At 41.5% G+C, this 18,119-nt stretch overlaps 1 protein-coding gene across 7 annotated transcripts in view; it reads left to right on the forward strand.

The window, feature by feature from the left end:
• Positions 1–18,119, forward strand: part of znf532 (zinc finger protein 532) — a 188,464-nt gene that overhangs the window by 157,093 nt on the left and 13,252 nt on the right. For all 7 annotated transcript variants that reach the window (XM_063042706.1, XM_063042708.1, XM_063042707.1 and 4 more), the window contains one exon: positions 3,945–4,057. In XM_063042706.1, coding sequence (XP_062898776.1) covers positions 3,945–4,057 — 113 coding nt within the window. The remainder of the gene's footprint in view (positions 1–3,944; positions 4,058–18,119) is intronic.

The raw sequence follows: 18,119 nt of genomic DNA on the forward strand, positions 1-18,119 counted from the left end.
TAAACAGCATGCTGTCCTCGTGATGAGACCTCATTGGCGGCAAGGTGTTTATTAATCTCACGGTCTGAGGGAAGAAGCTGTTACCCAGTCTGACAGTCCTAGTCTTGATGTTCCTGTACCTCCTTCCTTATGGTAGTGGGTCAAAGAAATTGTCGGAAGGTTGATAGGGATCCTCAATAGTGTTTTTGACTAGATACTATCTACCGTACCCTTCTAAACAAGAATGTTGATCTTTTCAGCTGGGATGAGGTCAGTGTACAAAACTACAGATTCTCTGAGACTGTGCGTGTCTGCTAGGGCTTATTCCTGGCACAGATTTGGTTATTCAACTGCTCTATTCAGTTTGTAGCAAGTTTATAAATCTGATTTATCAATGAACACAAAGTATTTGGTGTGTTCTGGCTTTTAAAACAATACCATGTTGAAATGTATTGCTTCTGAATTATTTTGTGTGGCATTTCATTACTTGCTGTTCCAGTGAAAGAAAATATTTTTCCAAAGTCTAGAAAACATGTACTGTATTCCTTGACATAATTTTAATATTTAATCATGTTATATTTGATCATGGAATAACACAATACATTAAATTCTATGATTTCTTATTAGTTAGAAATATAACTTGCAGCAATATTTTGGGGCTTTTACACTCCATGAAGAGGATGTTTCCAATTAAAAAAGAGATGAGGAATTTCTGCGCTACAGGAATCACTACAGGAAAGGTGTGGAAACTATAGAAAGGGTTCGGAGGAGATATACAAGGATGTTGCCTGGATTGGGGAGCATGCCTTATGGTTGAGTGAACTAGGCCTTTTCTCCTTGGAGCGACGGAGGATGAGAGGTGACCTCACAGAGGTATTAAAGATAATGAGAGGCATTGATCGTGTGGATAGTCAGAGGCTTTTTCCCAGGGCTGAAATGGCTAACATGAGAGGGCACAGTTTTAAGGTGCTTAGAAGTAGGTACAGAGGAGATGTCAGGGATAAGTTTTTTACACAGAGAGTGGTGAGTGCGTGGAATGGGCTGCCGTCAACAGTGGATACGATAGAGTCTCTTCAGAGACTCCTGGATAGGTACATGGAGCTTAGAAAAATAGAGGGCTATGGGTAACCCTATGTAATTTCTAATGTAAGTACATGTTCGGCACAGCATTGTGGGCCAAAGGGTCTGTATTGTGCTGTAGGTTTTCTATGTTTCTTTAGCCATGGATGATAAATCTGTGAAATTCATTGGTACAGATAGCTGTGGAGGCCAGGTTGCTTGCAATATTTAAAGCAGAGGTTGTTAAGTTCTTCAAATTAAGGTTGTTAAGGGCATCAAAGGTTACGGGAAGAAGGCAGGAGACTGAGGTTGAAAAGGATAATAAATCAGCATGATTGGTTGGCAGGGCAGAATGGAATCGATAGGCCAAATAGTCCAACTCTGCTCCTATGTCTTATTGCTTTATGATCTGTAGAAGTATTTTTTTTAGAGCTTGAGAGTGGCATTAGACCTCTGAGTAATAAAAGTAAAATATTAAGAGAAACTCTTGCTTTGGGTTTGTCAAAATTCATAGGAAGTCTTGCCTGGAGGAACAATTCAGTAAAGCTTGTAGGGTCTTATTGTTACGTAACCCCCCCATATTAATGTAAGTTAAAAAAGTATGGAGTAGAACTGAAATGAAACAAAAGCTTTTGCATGACAAAAAGATATTGAAAAAAATCAATGATTTCATTGAGATAAGAGATTCTACAGATGATGGAAATCCAGAGCAACTCACACAAAATGCTTGAGTTACTCAGCAGGTCAGGAGATGAATAAGCAGTCCACGTTTCAGGCCAAGACTCTTCATCAGGACTGCAAAAGAAGGACGCAGAAGCCAAAATAAGAATGAGTACAAGCTGGCAGGTGATAGGTGAAAGCAGGTGAGGGGGAAGGTGAGTGGGGGAGGAGGAATGAAATGAGAAACAGGGAGGAGTAGAGGTAAAGGGCTAAAGAAGAAGGAATCTAGTAGAGGAGGACTGTGGACCATGGAAGAAAGGAAAGGAGAAGGGGCACCAACGGGAGGTGATGGCCAGGTGGGGAAATTCTGCCCAACTGGGGATGGATAGGAAGTTACCTGAAGTTAGAGAAATTGATGTTCATGTTGTCAGGTGGGAAGCTACCCAGATGGGATATGATTCAAAGGATTCGAAGTACATTTATTAGCAAAGTGTGAATGTAGTATACAACCCTGAGATTCGTCTTTTCCACCAACAGCCATGGAACAAAACAAAGAAAGAAAACATGAAACCTGTTCAAAGAGAGAACATCAAACACCGCCCCCCCATGCGCCCAAAAAAAAACAAATCGCGCAAATGGCAACAAGAACATCAAGCCCCTGTGCAAAAAAAATCGCGCAAAATGGAAACAAATTCAGTCGCCTCACGCACAATAAACAAATTGCGCAAATGGCAACAAGAACATCAACCCCACCTCGCACAAATGGAAACGAGAGAATGAACGAAAACACAGAATATAAAATACAAAATTGAAGAGTCCGTATTCAGTTCAGCACAATTATTTGCAGGCCGCCCCGATTCAAAGTCACTCAAAAATAGCAGCAGAGAAAGGAGCGACTGTAATCCAGAAAACACATCATAGTGTGAACTACAGGCCAATTCACAAACCGCATCAGTTAAACCTTGCTCCGGCACCAACCTCTGAAAGTATCGAGGAGAGAGAGGTCATTTGAATGCAGGGGTCTTCCCTCAGGAGCAGTGAGCGAGGGAGGGAGAGAACGTCACACACAAACAACTTCCTCCAGCAGCAGCAAGCCAGAAGCAGACGGCACTGAACACACACTTGCCTCGATGCTTTCAATCTTCCTCTCTTTAATCAGTGAGAAATGGAGTCGATCATGGGCTTGTGCTGTCTCTAAGATTTTTGACATCAAGGCCGCTTGCCTCCCAGAATCTTCTCAGAGACAGCAGAGCGTCAGATCGCTCAATTGCCCCGAAAACACACAATCAAACTGTAGATCACAGGCTCCAACAGTACCAGAATCACATTTAAAAGAAGTAAAAGAAACTGTTATGTGGACCATCTGGAGAATGTTGCCTGTGGTAACATCATTTGCTGGCACCATCTTCTTCCAGAGGTGAAGATGGCCTTTTCAGGGCCGTAGAGGAAGCCATGGTCTGACATGTTGGAATGAGAAAGGGAAGTAGAACTAAAATGGGTGGCCACCTGTGGCAGATGGAACAAAGGTGTTAATGAAGTGGTCATTGTATCATTGACCCAAGTAGATTTGTAATAACTTCAGTGCAGGTAAAGTTTAAATTTTGTGGCAGAATTAACTATTCAGTATCTGCAGACGTATTTTTAAGTATAGTACTGTGTAAAAGTCTTAGTCAAATTTAAAGTATTTTGCAAAATATATGTAGTACACAGTATCTTTGGACTCCAAAATATATGTAGTACTGTGCAAAAGTCACAACGTACATATATATTTACATACATACACACAGTACCCTTAAAATCTATTCCACCCCTCCTTAGAAGTTTTCATGTTTTATTGGTTTACATCATTGAATCACAGTGGATTTAATTTGGATTTAATTTTGAAATAACGCATACTTCTTCTCTGCCAATTGTTCCACACCCCTCTCAAGGCGCTCCACACGCTCCATTCCCAACATTGTTTGTTCCTGTCAGATTTACAAGTTGTTTTCTTCTCCATGTTGACAAGTACTGTACTGTGCAATAGTTTTATGCCCTCTAGCTATAAATATGTGCCCAAGACTTTTGCACAGTACCGTCAGTAACATTGTTGCTGTTGTCAAGGATGTCGTTAATTTTTTCAAGCATTGTTATAGTAAAGTGTCTGTTCAGTTGTGGGCCAGAGTATTGCTCAAAAGATTTACTTAGTTCTATATTAAAATATAATCACCTGTGATGGTTATGACAGTGCGATGTTTAATTAACAGCAAATGAAGAAGCATCCCTGCCGTCAATGTGAAAAATCCTTCAGCTCCTCACACAGTCTATGTCGACATAATCGCATCAAGCACAAGGGTATCCGAAAAGTCTACACATGCTGGTGAGTACACCAATAAAGTGCTTGTGAAAATGGATGACCCAGTTATAAATTGATTAATTCATAAGGGGGCATAAAGGGTTAGTGTAGCATTTAATGCAGCGCTCTTACAGCTAGGTGGTCAGAGTTCAGAGTTCAATTCTGATGGTATCTGTTAGGAGTTTGTACGTCCTCCCTTTGGCTGCGTGGGTTTCTTCCGGGTGTTCCGGTTTCCTCCCACATTCCAAAGACATATTGGTCAGTAGGTTAATTAGTCTTTGTAAATTGTCATGTGATTAGACTAAGGTTAAATAGGTAGGTTGCTGGATGGTGTGTCTCGTTGGGCTTGTTCCATGTGGTACTGCTAAATAAATAAATAAAACAAAAATTTTTGAGAGAAAATGACCCCCAGTTGGAATGGAGTTAAATAGGAAAAAATAGTTCAGTTGGTAAAGCACAAACAGCAAAGGTGCTGACCAGAGCGTTGAAGAAACCGTGAACTCCTCACTCTTTCATGTAGGGAGGCAGGTGATGATAGCAGAGCAGAGTTTCCTGAAGTGAAAGGTCAGTAGAGACTTGTATTAACTTGCGTATCTCTCCCCCACATAGCCAATCCAGAGTAAACCTCAGTAGAGCTTCATAAACACAGCCAGGTCTAGTGACAGAGGGTCAAAGACAGTTTTACGCTCTGTGAGTTCAAGGAGCAAACATGAGGCTGTATCTAGGGAAATGACTGCATTGGGTTGGAGGGCTTGATGGTGGTTATTGGCGGGGTAGTGGAGCCCTGATGAGTTCTTGGCAATGTTAAAAAGAAATGTAGGTGCACTACTGTATAGTCAGTGAGTGTGCACTAATTTGATGTTCATTTGAGATTTGTGAAGTGTGGATTCCTGGCAGCAGAACTAACTGATGGAGACTGCTACCACGGAAGTGGCACGATAGCAGAGGGGTTTGCATAATGTTACTAGAGCAATCCCAGACCAATAAAAATCCCCCACCACTATAACCCTAGTGCTTTCATGTCTCTGCTTCCAGAATTGCAGTCAGAGGAAACAGATTTCAGAAGTGGGGACAAGATGCAGCCACTACCAAGTGTTCACATTTATTTACAGTACTGTGCAAAAGCCATAGACATACATATGTGTATAGCTATGGTGCCTTAGACTTTTTCACAGTAATGTAGTAATTTTATGTATTGCACTGTACTGCTGCCGCAAAATAAACACATTTCATGATATATGTGATTGATCATAAAAGTGATTCTGATATGGGTCTCTATTGTGGACTGAGAGTGGGAAGGGGACAGGGGGAGGGGACTTATGGTTAGGAAAAGGGGAAGGGAGAGGGGAGGGAGCAGATAGCACCAGAGAGACGTTCTGTGATAAGACCGTAAGACATTGGAGCCAAATTAGGCCATATGACCCATGGAGTCTGCTCCGTCATTTCATCATGGCTGATCCAATTTTCCTCTTAAACCCAATCTCCTGCCTTCTCCCTGCATCTCTTCATGCTCTGACCAAACGAGAGTCTATCAACCTCTGCAATAAATATACATAAAGACTTGGCCTCCACAGCTGCCTGTGGCAATGAATTCCACAGATTGACCATTCTCTGGTTGAAGAAATTCCTCCTCATCTCCATTATAAAAGGATGACCCTCTGTTCTGAGGCTGTGTCCTCCGGTCAGAGACTCTCCTACCAGAGGAAACATCTTCTCCACATCCACTCTATCATGCCCTTTCAGCATTCGGTAGGTTTCAATATCACCCTTCATTCTTCTGAATTCTAGTGAATACAGGCCCAGAGCCATCAAATGTTCTTCATATCACAAGCCGTTCAAACTGGAATCATTTTTATGAACCTCTCTTGATCCCTCTCCAGTTTCAGCACATCCTTTTTAAGATAAGGGTCCCAAAACTGCTCACAGTACTCCGAGTGAGGCCTCTGCACTGCTTTATAAAGTCTCAACATTACAACACTTCTCTTATATTCTAGTGCTCTTGAAATGAATGCTAACAACACATTTGCCTTCCCCACCACAGACTCAACCTGCAATTAACCTTTAGTGAATCCTGCAGATAATCGTCCTTCAGCCATGATTCATTGATGCCAACAACATCATACATGCCAATCTACAACTATGCTACAAGTTCATCTACCTTATTCCGTATAGTGTGCTACATTCAAATACAACATTTTCAGTCCTGTATTCACCATTTCGAATTTGTCCAGCTTTTATGTTGCAACTCATCCTGTTGACAGCAATTTTGCCCTATCACCAGCCTCTTCTTGCTAGGAGCCTGACTACACATTGCCTCTGTTTGTAAACCAACTACCTCATCTTCAGTACTATCACTCCGTTTCCCATCCCCCAGCCAGATTAATTCAACCTACCCAATGATCAATAAACCAATTGTTTGGAATCAAATAACCTTGCCTGGTGTCTCGGGATGGGGCGAATCTGCATCCATGCCACCCCACCCACCACCCCTGGCATTCTGTCTCTGCCAACTGTCCCACACCCTCGCCATTCCCAATATCTTCTGCTCCTGCCAGATTTACAGACTCGCTCTCTGCACCACATTGACCAATATAGTACTGTGCAGCGGCCTTTAGCACCCTAGCTGTGTATATAAGATTTTTGCACAGTGCTGTAGTTGGGGGGGGGGTGAATTTCTAGCCCCTTGCAGCTGTTTCTGGTAGTGGAATTGATCAAAGAATGGAGTTTAATTGATGTCTTTGAGATCAGCTCCTGAATCAGGGAGGATTAGGTAGAAAGCATCAATAAATCTGGCATAATACAACAACTGATGTGGAATATGAGCATTTACCAAGTTGTGTTTGAAGTTGATTAACAGTATTTTTTTCAGAGATAACATTTGATCATATAAGTTAGGAAAACTATATTTAGTTTGGATTCTGCCAATAACTCCTGGACGTGGGTTAACAGAAACTGTAGTGCCCACCGATGTAATTGTGATGATTTATCAATAAATACACTGGGGACGCTTTATTAGATGCACCTGTATACTTGTTCGTGTAAATATCTAATCAGCCAATTATGTGGCAGCAACTCAATGCATTAAGCATGGACACATGGTCAAGAGGTTCAGTTGTTGTTCTGATTGAACATCAGATTGGAGAAGAAATGTGATCTTAGTGACTTTGACTGTGGAATGATTGTTGGTGTCAGATGGAATGGTTTGAGTATCTCAGAAATTGCTGTTCTGGGATTTTCATGCACAACAGTCTCTAGAGTTTACAGAGAAAAAAACATTCAGTAAGCTGCAGTTCTATGGGCAAAAACACATTGTTAATGAGAGGGGTCAGAGGAGAATAGACAGACTGGTTCAAGCTGACAGGAAGGTGACAGTAACTCATATGACCACGTGTTACAACAGTGGTGTGCAGATGAGCATCTCCGAATGCACAGCACATTGAACCTTGAGATGAATGGGCTGTAGCAGCAGGCGGCCACATCAGGTTCCACACCTCTACCTAATAAAGAGGCACTGAATATCTGTTCAGGGAGCTTTTAATGTGGTCACTCAGGGACAGACAGTGTCTACCTTCCTTAAATATTGTATAGTTCATCTCATACTATTTTTTCATAGATGAGTCATAAATATATTGAATTTATTTTGGATTAGACAGGAATCTTTGTCAAATTTCCAGGACTTGGCTTTTGCATTGCACTGTTAGTGGGAGTTAACCTAAAATTATATTATCTTACTTAAGCTATCCATAATGACTGCAGGGTTCAACTTGTAGGACCTGCTATCTGAATATGTACAATGCCTACTATTTGGGAGAGATTTCAAATTCAAGTAGGTATGCACATTTTATTAAGTTACTGAGGGATTCTCCAATTACACAGGTACCATATACTCAGTTTGCTTTGTGTTCTTTTTCTTTGTTGTTGCTAATTGATGTATTGACCTGAGAGAAGTGAAGTAATTGAGTTCAATTATCCATAAATAATTAATACTCTCATAATAACCTGCTGTAGATTATAGTGGGCTATTGGAATCAAGTTTAATATCACTGGCATATGTTGTGAAATTTGTTCTGTGGCAGCAGTAGATTGCAATACATTGTAATAAAAACTGAATTAGAATAAGTATACGTATATATGTTTTTAAGTAAGTAGTACAAAAAGGAGGGAAAAATTACCGAGGAAGTGTTCATGGGTTCATTATCCATTCAGAAATCTGATGGCAGAGGGGAAGAAGCTGTCCCTAAAGTGTTGAGTGTGTGCCTTCTGTACCTGCTGTATCTCCTCCGTGACGGGAGCAGTGAGAAGAGGGCATGTCCTGGGTGATGGGGATCTTTAATGATGATGCCACCTTTTTGAAGATGATCTGAATGCTGGGGAGGCCAGTGCCCATCATGGAGCTGGCTGAATTACAAATGTTTTGCAGTTTTTTCCAATCCTGTGCAGTAGCCCCTCCATATCAGTTAGTGATGCGGCCAGTTAGAATGCTTTCCATGCTGCAGCTGTAGAAATTTGCAAGTGTCTTTGGTGACATACCAATTACTTACATACAATTGCTCTATCTATTTTTAAATCTCTACCATCATTTTTATCAAACCCATGTCAGACGGTAGTAAGTGCTTGCTAATGTTCAATGCATTTGCATCTCATTGGCTAGCAGCCAGTAAAAAGTTACGAAAAGAAGTCCTATCGGAATTCTGTTGTAAGCAAATATTGCCTGAGGAAAACAGAGTCCAAAAGCGACCAAAAGCAGGATAGCAAATAGATGTAGTGAAAAATGTAAACAGCAACCCTAAATAAAAGAGGCAAGTTTGAGCTGTTAGTGTAAAAGTATGCAAAGTATAGTGAAAGTTGTTAACGCATAGACTGCATCAGAGTCAGGTTTATCATCACTAACATATATCTTGGAAATTGGTGTTTTGAGCAGCATTACGGTGCAATATATTAAAAAAAAGGATGTTACAATATGAAAAGGGCAGTATGGGGTGGCACAATAGTGTAGCGGTTAGTATAATGCTATATAGCGCCAGCGACATGGCACTAGAACGGTAATCCAGAAAAACATTCAAACAACAAAAATGAGCCTCCTGAATGTAATTTACATATCGACCTTGTTGTCTTCATTAGTGACTGACTACCACATCAGACCTGATAAAGGGTCAAAACTTCATTCCCCTGCATAAATGCTGCCTGACCTGCTGAGTTCCTGCAGCTTTACATGTGTGCATGTAGTTATTCCTGTTCATTTACACTTGATACTGCTCATTCACATTTGATACAAAGATATCTGTCAACAAAATCCAGCTTCACCACACTATTCGTGATCCTTTCCGACAATTATGACAAGAGATGCCAGCAGCTGTCTTTGGAACTGCTGGTATTCACTGGAAAGATACAGGCCCATGTAATTATGGAAACGTCCTGGAGACATAACGTAACTAGATCTGAAATAAAATTCCAAAGGGAGACAGATCCAAACACAACTTGAGGGAAGATCTCTTTACTCTCTAAGTTGAGCAATTACAGTTTTTTTTCTTACTGACAGCAAGTTCACAACACAAACATAGCCATGTTTTCAGTAAAAATTAACAACTCCACTCTTTTAACACAATGGCTGTATTTTGGTTTTATATTTGTAACTGGAGACTTTTGGAGGGCTCATAGCAATATTACATAATGGCATTTTATTAAGCAATGTGCAGTCGGGTGGGACTATATTATTTAAATATTTTGTGGTGTGTTTGCAATGACTTTTATACAGACGCTGTTTATTAACATTTTATGCCTCCTGGTTCACAGGACTATAAAAAAAAGAATGTGGTTTAGAGAGGACATGGTCTGCTCATGAAATCACTTTTGCTCTTCTCTCCAATGCTTTCTGTGTCTCTTTTCTCACCTTATTTCTCTTATTTCCTTCATCTCCACATTTCAGTGTTTTATCTTTAATTAAAATTGTTGATTTGTTTACTGGTTTCTACCAAAGAGGTGAAGGAGCGTGGATTGCTCCCTTCAAATGCAGATAGATTTTTAGATATTTAAGAGAATCGAGGGAGATAGGTCAGTGCAGGAAACAGGTCCAAAGGTACAAACTATAAATTTATTGAATAGCAAAGCAGGTGTGAGGGCCAAATGGTCTTGTATTACTAATGCTCTATTTCTTAGCAACACACACAAAATGCTGGAGGAAATCAGTAGGAAATCAGCAGCATCTACGGAAAAGAGTAAACAGCCGAAGTTTCAGGCCAAGGCCTGATGCAGCTGGTGTGTGGTGTTGTTTGCTTATGCAGTCTATGTATGAGAGATGTATCTTGTGGCTCAGGAGTGACCCCCACATCCCAAATTGTGTTACCCATCCCTACTGCTAATGTGGCTGTAGGGGATAATTGTTTTCTTTGATTAAATTGCAACCCTCTGTACTCCCCTTATTTCTTTCTCTCCCTGCCCCCCCCCCCAGCCCACTCAATAGCTGTATTCTCATCTAAGTACCCGTATTTCAGATTTCACCTGCCTTATTCCCCTTTTGGGCCCCTTATTAAAGAAAGATGAGCTGGCATTGGATAGGCTCCAGAGGAGGTTCACCAGAATGATCCTGGAAATGAAAGGGTTAATGTATGAAGAGTATTTGATGGTTCTGGGCCTGTATTTGCTGAAGTTTAAGAGGGCAGTTCATTGAAATCTATCAAATATTGAAAGGTCTAAATAGATTGGACACGAAGTGTATGTTTCCTATACTGAGGGAGTCTAGGACCAGAGGGCAAAACCTCAGAATACAAGGACGTCCTTTTAGAACAGAAATGAGGAATTCATTGCCCCAGGTGGCTGTGGAGGCCAAGTTATTGTGTATATTTAAAGTGAGGTTTGATAGGTTCTTGATTAGTAAGGGCTTCAAAGCTTATGAGGAGAATGGGTCTGAGAAGGATAATTAATTGCATGGCAGAGCAGATTTGATGGGCCCAATGGACTAATCTGCTCCTCTGACTTATGATCTTTTTTCTTTTTCCTGTTGTCTCTCCTTTCAGCTACCCCTCCCTGAGATGAACTTGAGCAGTAGCCCCTCTTATCCAACTCCAAATCCCTCACTCTCCCCCAGGCCAATTGTCCATGCTCTTAGCCGAGAGCCTTCTGATTAGTTCTTATGTTCCCCCATTACTTCATAACCCCAAGTTGACGTCAGAGATAATTCACCCCCTTGATTGGATATTGAGCTCTGTCCAATTAGGGCAGCCGGTTTAGTAATGATCCCATTTTTGACTTAGAGTGGTAACTGCTCTGCACATGATGCCAAGAAATTGCAGAGTCATGGACACAGCTCAGCAGGTTACAGGAACCAGCTTCCCCTTGATGGACTCTGTCTATACTCCTCGCTGCTTTAGTAAAGCAATCAGCATAATCAAAGACCCCACCCACACTGGACGTGTTCTCTTCTCCCCTGTCTCATTACCAGAAAGCACGCACCACCAGGCTCAGGGACAGATTCAATTCTCTGGTGCGATAACATAGTCTTGACCTCACAGTCTACCTTGTTACACTCTTGCAGTTTGTTGTTTACCTGCACTGCACTTTCTCTGCAGCTGTTATACTTTATTCTGCATTGCATTGTTGTTGTTTCTCCGTGCTTGTGGCGCATCGGGTGGCAACCTTGCCTTTTCTTTAGCATTTGTTTGTTTTTTACGAGGCCGAGTTGCTAGCTCGACGCTCAACCCAGCACGGATGGAGAGCGTGCAAGGAGCCAGCCGGATTTGAACCTGGGACCACTTGCCTCAAAATCTGGTGTGTATGCCACTACACCAGCGGAGAGTCTGCATTATAACCATATAACCATATAACAATTACAGCACAGAAACAGGCCATCTCGGCCCTACATGGAACTTAGAAAACACAGCACGGTACAGGCCCTTTGGCCCGTGATATTGTGCTGCCCTTTTAACCTACTCTAAGATCAAACTAACCCTTTACAAATTATACCCTTAAGTAATTATAAGTTCAGGAAAATCTTGAGGCAGCTTTTGATTGAAAGGGAATTGTGATACACGAAGTAAGTTTGCCAAACAGTAAGTGTGCATTTACCAAAATATTTTAATTTGTATTAACAGATGCTACTGCATACCGCATTCCCAACGGTGAGTGTTCGAATATGCCATGCTACAATAGGGATGTTAAAATAATAAGGATGGTGGGATGGAGATACATCTCTACCAAAGTAGGTATAAGGCACTCGTTCCCTCCACTAGCCTGCAGGTCACCCTTGGACAAGGTGTAGCACTTGCTTAGTCTCCTGAAAAAGGGTCACATGAACCCATGGGAGCAGGTGGTGGATGGCTGTACGAGCAGCTGGTGCGTATCACAAGTTGCAGTTATGCAACCAGTGACAGCAGGCAGACAATCTCTAAAGAGTACTGATAATGGCTGGAGTCAGTCGTCTTGTAAAGACACTGCTTGCAAACGTCTTGCAATCTACTTCTGCAGAAAAATTGACCAAGAACAATAATGGTCATGAGACCCATGATCATCCACATCATATGACATGACATGTAATAATAATGATAATGATGTGAAAGAACCAATCAGGAGCGCCTAATCCAAGAAAGATAGTTATTTAGTAGATATTCGTACAACACAGCACATAATGATGACAATGATAGACGTCATGCCACATTGAATGTCATTGACTTTGATCTGAAGCGACTGACAACATTAGATTTGATGCTTAAAGCCTTATATTGCCTAAGCTTTACTTGCTTTAGCATCAGGTTCTACCATTTGTGGGTGGGGGGGGGGCGATGAAAGTCTATGTGTGTAGTTTTTCATTGATTCTATTGTATTATCTTTTCTACTTTGAATACCGGGAAGAAAACTAATCTTAAGGTAGTATATGGTGACGTATATATCCTTTGATAATAAATATACATTAAACTTTCATCTTTGAAGTATATAATTTTTACGTATTTGCTTCTTTACCTTTTAACACAATTGTAATTATTAGTGCTTTTAAAGCTGAGAAGAGATTTCAGAAGTTCAAAGATTCAATGACAAAGAAGACAAATTTTGCAAACACAACAACAATAACACCGAAATTGAGTTATAGAGTCTTTGAAAGTGAGTCTATGGGTTGTGTTCAGTGTTCAGTGATCAGCTTAGAGTTGTGGTGAGTGAAGATGTCCATGCTGGTTCAGGAGCCTGATGGTTGAAGGGTAATAACTGTTCCTTAACCTGGTGGTGTGCTAAGGCTCCTGTACCTCTGGCGTATGCACCGGAATATCCTCTGGGACCAGGACTAGGACCTGGTTTAATGTGAGACAGACAAGGATGAGGTTATTGAACAGGGCAAGACCCAAATGGATATGTCGAGCAATTGAGAATAGTTAGACTGGAAGCATGGCAGAAGAGAAATGTGGAATTTGACAGAGATCACTGGTGGAATGCTTGACTGGGGATCACTGGACACCTGGTCTTGACCTATGGGGAGTGAGGAGTTCTGTGATCTGGGTTCATCAAGAATTAATTGACCCTCATCAGTTAGCGCAGTTTTCTATGTACTAATAAATCAACAGTTTCGGAAGTCAAGTTTTGGATTTACAGTTTCTAAGAATACTTAATACCCTGCTAATTTGTTTTGATTTGGTGCAGCTCAGATGTGTAGTGGTTAGCGCAACAGTGTGATCAGCAATCGTGTTGCAATTCTCACCGCTGTCTGGAAGGAGCTTGTATGTTCTCCCAATGACTGTAGGTTTTCTCTGGGTGCTCCAGTTTCCTCCCACATTCCTAAGATGTACTTGGTAGAGTTAGCGAGTTGTGATCGTGCTACGTTGACGCTTGGCGACACTTGCGGGCTGCCCTCAGCACATCCTCAGGTGGTGTTGTTCATTGATGCAAAGTGATGCATTTATTTCACTGTCTGTTTCAATGTACATGTGACAAATAAAGCTAATCTAATATTTTCCTAATGCCAAAGAAACTAAGGATTTTTTCTCTCAAAGTCTAGATACTAAATTGATGATTTACCGGAACAGCAGCATAGAAATGTGAGAACGCCATTTAACTCCTAATTCCACCATTTCTTCAGATCAGAGCTTATCTTCTTTATCCAATGTTTATATTTTCTTTTCCTGCTCCCATATCCAGGAATAATGAATATAACAACTTTGGGTTCAAGACCGGCAATTATGCTGTTATTGATTGTCTTTTCCAGAAACTTCTACCAGCCTACTGCATGAAAAAGTGATTCTGAACATCACGTGAAGTGCGGGCACTAATTTTTACAATTTGCAGGAAATGGGTACTGAGGTAAAAGATGACTCACTGAGTGGCGGTGAGGCCGTGGGGTGCTGAATGGCACTACACTTTCTGCTGTTCCTGAAGATCCGTTTATACCATATCCATTCGCCCTAGCCTCCTTACCTTGAGCAAATACCTTATTATAATTCAATCTGCTGAAGCTACATTAGTTTTCTGAAGGGAAAGACAAAACTCTTCACCAAGGTCTCTGTTCGTTTTGAGTTTTATTTTTAAAATTTTTTTTTCAAAAGAGTATCCAATAGCCATTATGTACTTTGAAGAAGCCTAAAAGGAGGGGAGATGTTATTGAAAACTAATGAATATTGGAAAGCCTATATAGGATGGACGTGCAGAGGATGTTTCCAATAGTGGAAGAGTCTATGTTCAGAGGATACAGCCTCAGAATACAAAAATGCCCCTTTAAGAGGAGATGACAAAAAATCTATTAAACCAAAGGGGTGGTGAATCTGTGGAATTCATTGCCCCAGATGGCTGTGGAAGCCAAGTCATTAGGTATAGTTAGAGGTTATGGGGAGAAGGCAGGAGAATGGGGTTGAGAGAAAATGAATCAGGCATGATTGAATGGAGGAGTGGACTCAATGGTCAGAATGGCCTAATTCTGCTTCTATGTCTTATGGTCTTACACTGGATTTTTTACACTTATTTTGCACTATTTACACTATGAGACAAAAGTCTGCATGTTTGACATTTGACTGTCTTTGATGAGATCAAAATATTCAACACGCAGCAACAAAAGGATTGCATGTTTCTGTTTGTAAAGTTTCAACACTTATTGAGGTTCTTTGTTACAATGTTATATGGAGTCTTTATTTGTTCTTTAAGAAGCTGCCTTTCCCTGCTCAGTGTTGGCCAAGTTCCTGAAATATGATATTTTGGTACTGTAGGACTGACTCAATTTAGCTTTCTTTTGCACTGTCTAAAGAAATAGCACAAATCCAACTGGCTTTTATAAAACCATAAGAACATAAGACTTAGGGTATTCCAATGTCACTCTGCCCCTCCCCCAGCTGCCTATCACCCCCTCATGGTTCCGCCTCCTTCTACTACCCATTGTGTTTTCCCCTATTCCTTCTTCACCTTTCCTGCCTATCCCTCCCTGCTTCCCCTCCCCACCCCTTTATCTTTCCCCTTACTGGTTTTTCACCTGGAACCTACCAGCCTTCTCCTTCCCACCCTCCCCCCACCTTCTTTATAGGGCCTCTGCCCCTTCCCTCTTCACTCCCGACGAAGGGTTCGGGCTCGAAACGTCGACCGATCTTTTCCACGGATGCTGCCCGACCTGCTGAGTTCCTCCAGCGTGTTGTGAGTGTTGCTCCGCCATTCCTTCATGGCTGATTTATTATCCCTCTCAACCCTATTCTTCTGCTTCCTCCCCGTAACCTTTACAAATCAAGAACCTATCAACCTACACTTTAATTATACCCAATGTGTTGGCCACCCACCATCTGGCAATGTGTTCCACAGATTCACCACCCTCTGGCTCAAGAATTTCCTCCTCATTTCTGTTCTAAAGAGACGTCCCTCTATCCTGAGGCTGTATCCTCTGGACCCACCCACTATAGAAAACATCTTCATCACATCCACTCCATGTAGGCCTTTCAATATTCAATAGTTTTTAATGAGATCCTCTCTTATTCTTCTAAACTCCAGTGAGTACAGGCCCAGAGCCATCAAGCTCTCCTCATATGTTAACCCTTCCATTCCCTTAATAATTTTTATGAACATCCTCTAGAGCCTCTCCCAGCTGGCACATCTTGTAGATAAGGGGTCCTGACTGTTCATAATACTCCAAGTGCGGTCTGACCAATGCCTTATAAAACCTCAGCACTACAGCCTTACTTTTATATTCTAGTCCTCTCAAACTGAATGCTAACATTGCATTTGCCTTCCTCACCACCGACTCCACCTGCAAATTAACCTTTAGAGAACTCTGCACGAAGAATCCCAAGTCCCTTTGCACCTTGGATTTCTGAATTTGCTCTCCAATTAGAAAGTAGTATACACCTTTATTCCTTCTCCTAAAGTGCATGACCATACTTTTCCCTGTTGTCAGAAGTCTTAATTAGAACCATAGAACCATAGAACATTACAGCACAGAAACAGGCCTATTGGCCTTTCTTGGCTGTGCCGTACCATTTTTCTGCCTAGTTCCACTGACCTGCACCTGGACCATATCCCTCCATAAGCCTCTCATCCATGTACCTGTCCAAGTTTTTCTTAAATGTTAAAAGTGAGCCCGCATTTACCACTTCATCTGGCAGCTCATTCCTCACTCCCACCACTCTCTGTGTGAAGAAGCCCCCCCCCCACAATGTTCCCTTTAAACTTTTCCCTCTTCAACCTTAACCCATGTCCTCTGGTTTTTTTCTCCCCTTGCCCAGTGGAAAAAGCCTGCTTGCATTCTCTCTATCTATACCCATCATAATTTTATATACCTCTATCAAATCTCCCCTCATTCTTCTATGCTCCAGGGAATAAAGTCCTAACCCATTCAACCTTTTTCTGTAACTGAGTTTCTCAAGTCCTAGCAAAATCCTTGTAATCCTTCTCTGCACTCTTTCAACCTTATTAATATCCTTCCTGTAATTTGGTGACCAAAACTGTACACAATACTCCAAATTCAGCCTCACCAATGCCTTATACAACCTCACCATAACATTCCAACTCTTATACTCAATGCTTTGATTAATAAAGGCCAATGTACCAAAAGCTCTCTTTAGGACCATATCTACCTGTGACGCCACTTTTAGGGAATTTTGTATCTGTATTCCCAGATCCTTCTGTTCCACTGCACTCCTCAGTGCCTTACCATTAACCCTGTATGTTCTACATTGGTTTGTCCTTGCAACGTGCGATACCTCACACTTGTCAGTATTAATCTCCATCTGCCATTTTTTAGCCCATTTTTCCAGCTGGTCCAAGTCCCTCTGTAGGCTCTGAAAACCTTCCTCACTGTCTACTACACCTCCAATCTTTGTATCATCAGCAAACTTGCTGATCCAATTTACCACATTATCATCCAGATCATTGATATAGATGACAAATAACAATGGACCCAGCACTGATCCCTGTGGCACACCACTAGTCACAGGCCTCCACTCAGAGAAGCAATCTTCCACTACTACTCTTTGGCTTCTTCCATTGAGCCAATGTCTAATCAATTTACCACCTCTCCATGTATACCAAGCGACTGAATCTTCCTATGTAACCTCCCATGCGGGACCTTGTCAAAGGCCTTACTGAAGTCCATGTAGACAACATCCACTGCCTTCCTTTCATCCACTTCCCTGATAACCTCCTCAAAAAACTCTTAATAGATTGGTTAAACATGACCTACCACGCACAAAGCCATGTTGACTCTCCCTATTAAGTCCCTGTCTATCCAAATACTTGTAGATCCTATCTCTTAGTACTCCTTCCAATAATTTACCTACTACCGACATCAAATTTACCGGCCTATAATTTCCTGGATTACTTTTAGAGCCTTTTTTAAATAACGGAACAACATGAGTCACTCTCCAATCCTCCGGCACCTCACCCGTAGATACTGACATTTTAAATATATCTGCCAGGGCACCTGCAATTTCAACACTACTCTCGTTCAAGGTCTGAGGGGATACCCTATCAGGTCCTGGGGATTTATCTACTCTGATTTGCCTCAAGATAGCAAGCACCTCCTCCTCTGCAATCTATATAGGTTCCATGACCTCACTACTTGTTTGCCTTATTTCCACTGACTTTCCATTGAAGTTGGGTTGTCCACAGTTTGTTTACTTCTGGTTCAGTTACACTCTTG

The sequence above is a fragment of the Mobula hypostoma genome, chromosome 3 (genome assembly GCF_963921235.1).
Source record: "Mobula hypostoma chromosome 3, sMobHyp1.1, whole genome shotgun sequence".
In the NCBI taxonomy this organism is placed as follows: domain Eukaryota; kingdom Metazoa; phylum Chordata; class Chondrichthyes; order Myliobatiformes; family Myliobatidae; genus Mobula; species Mobula hypostoma.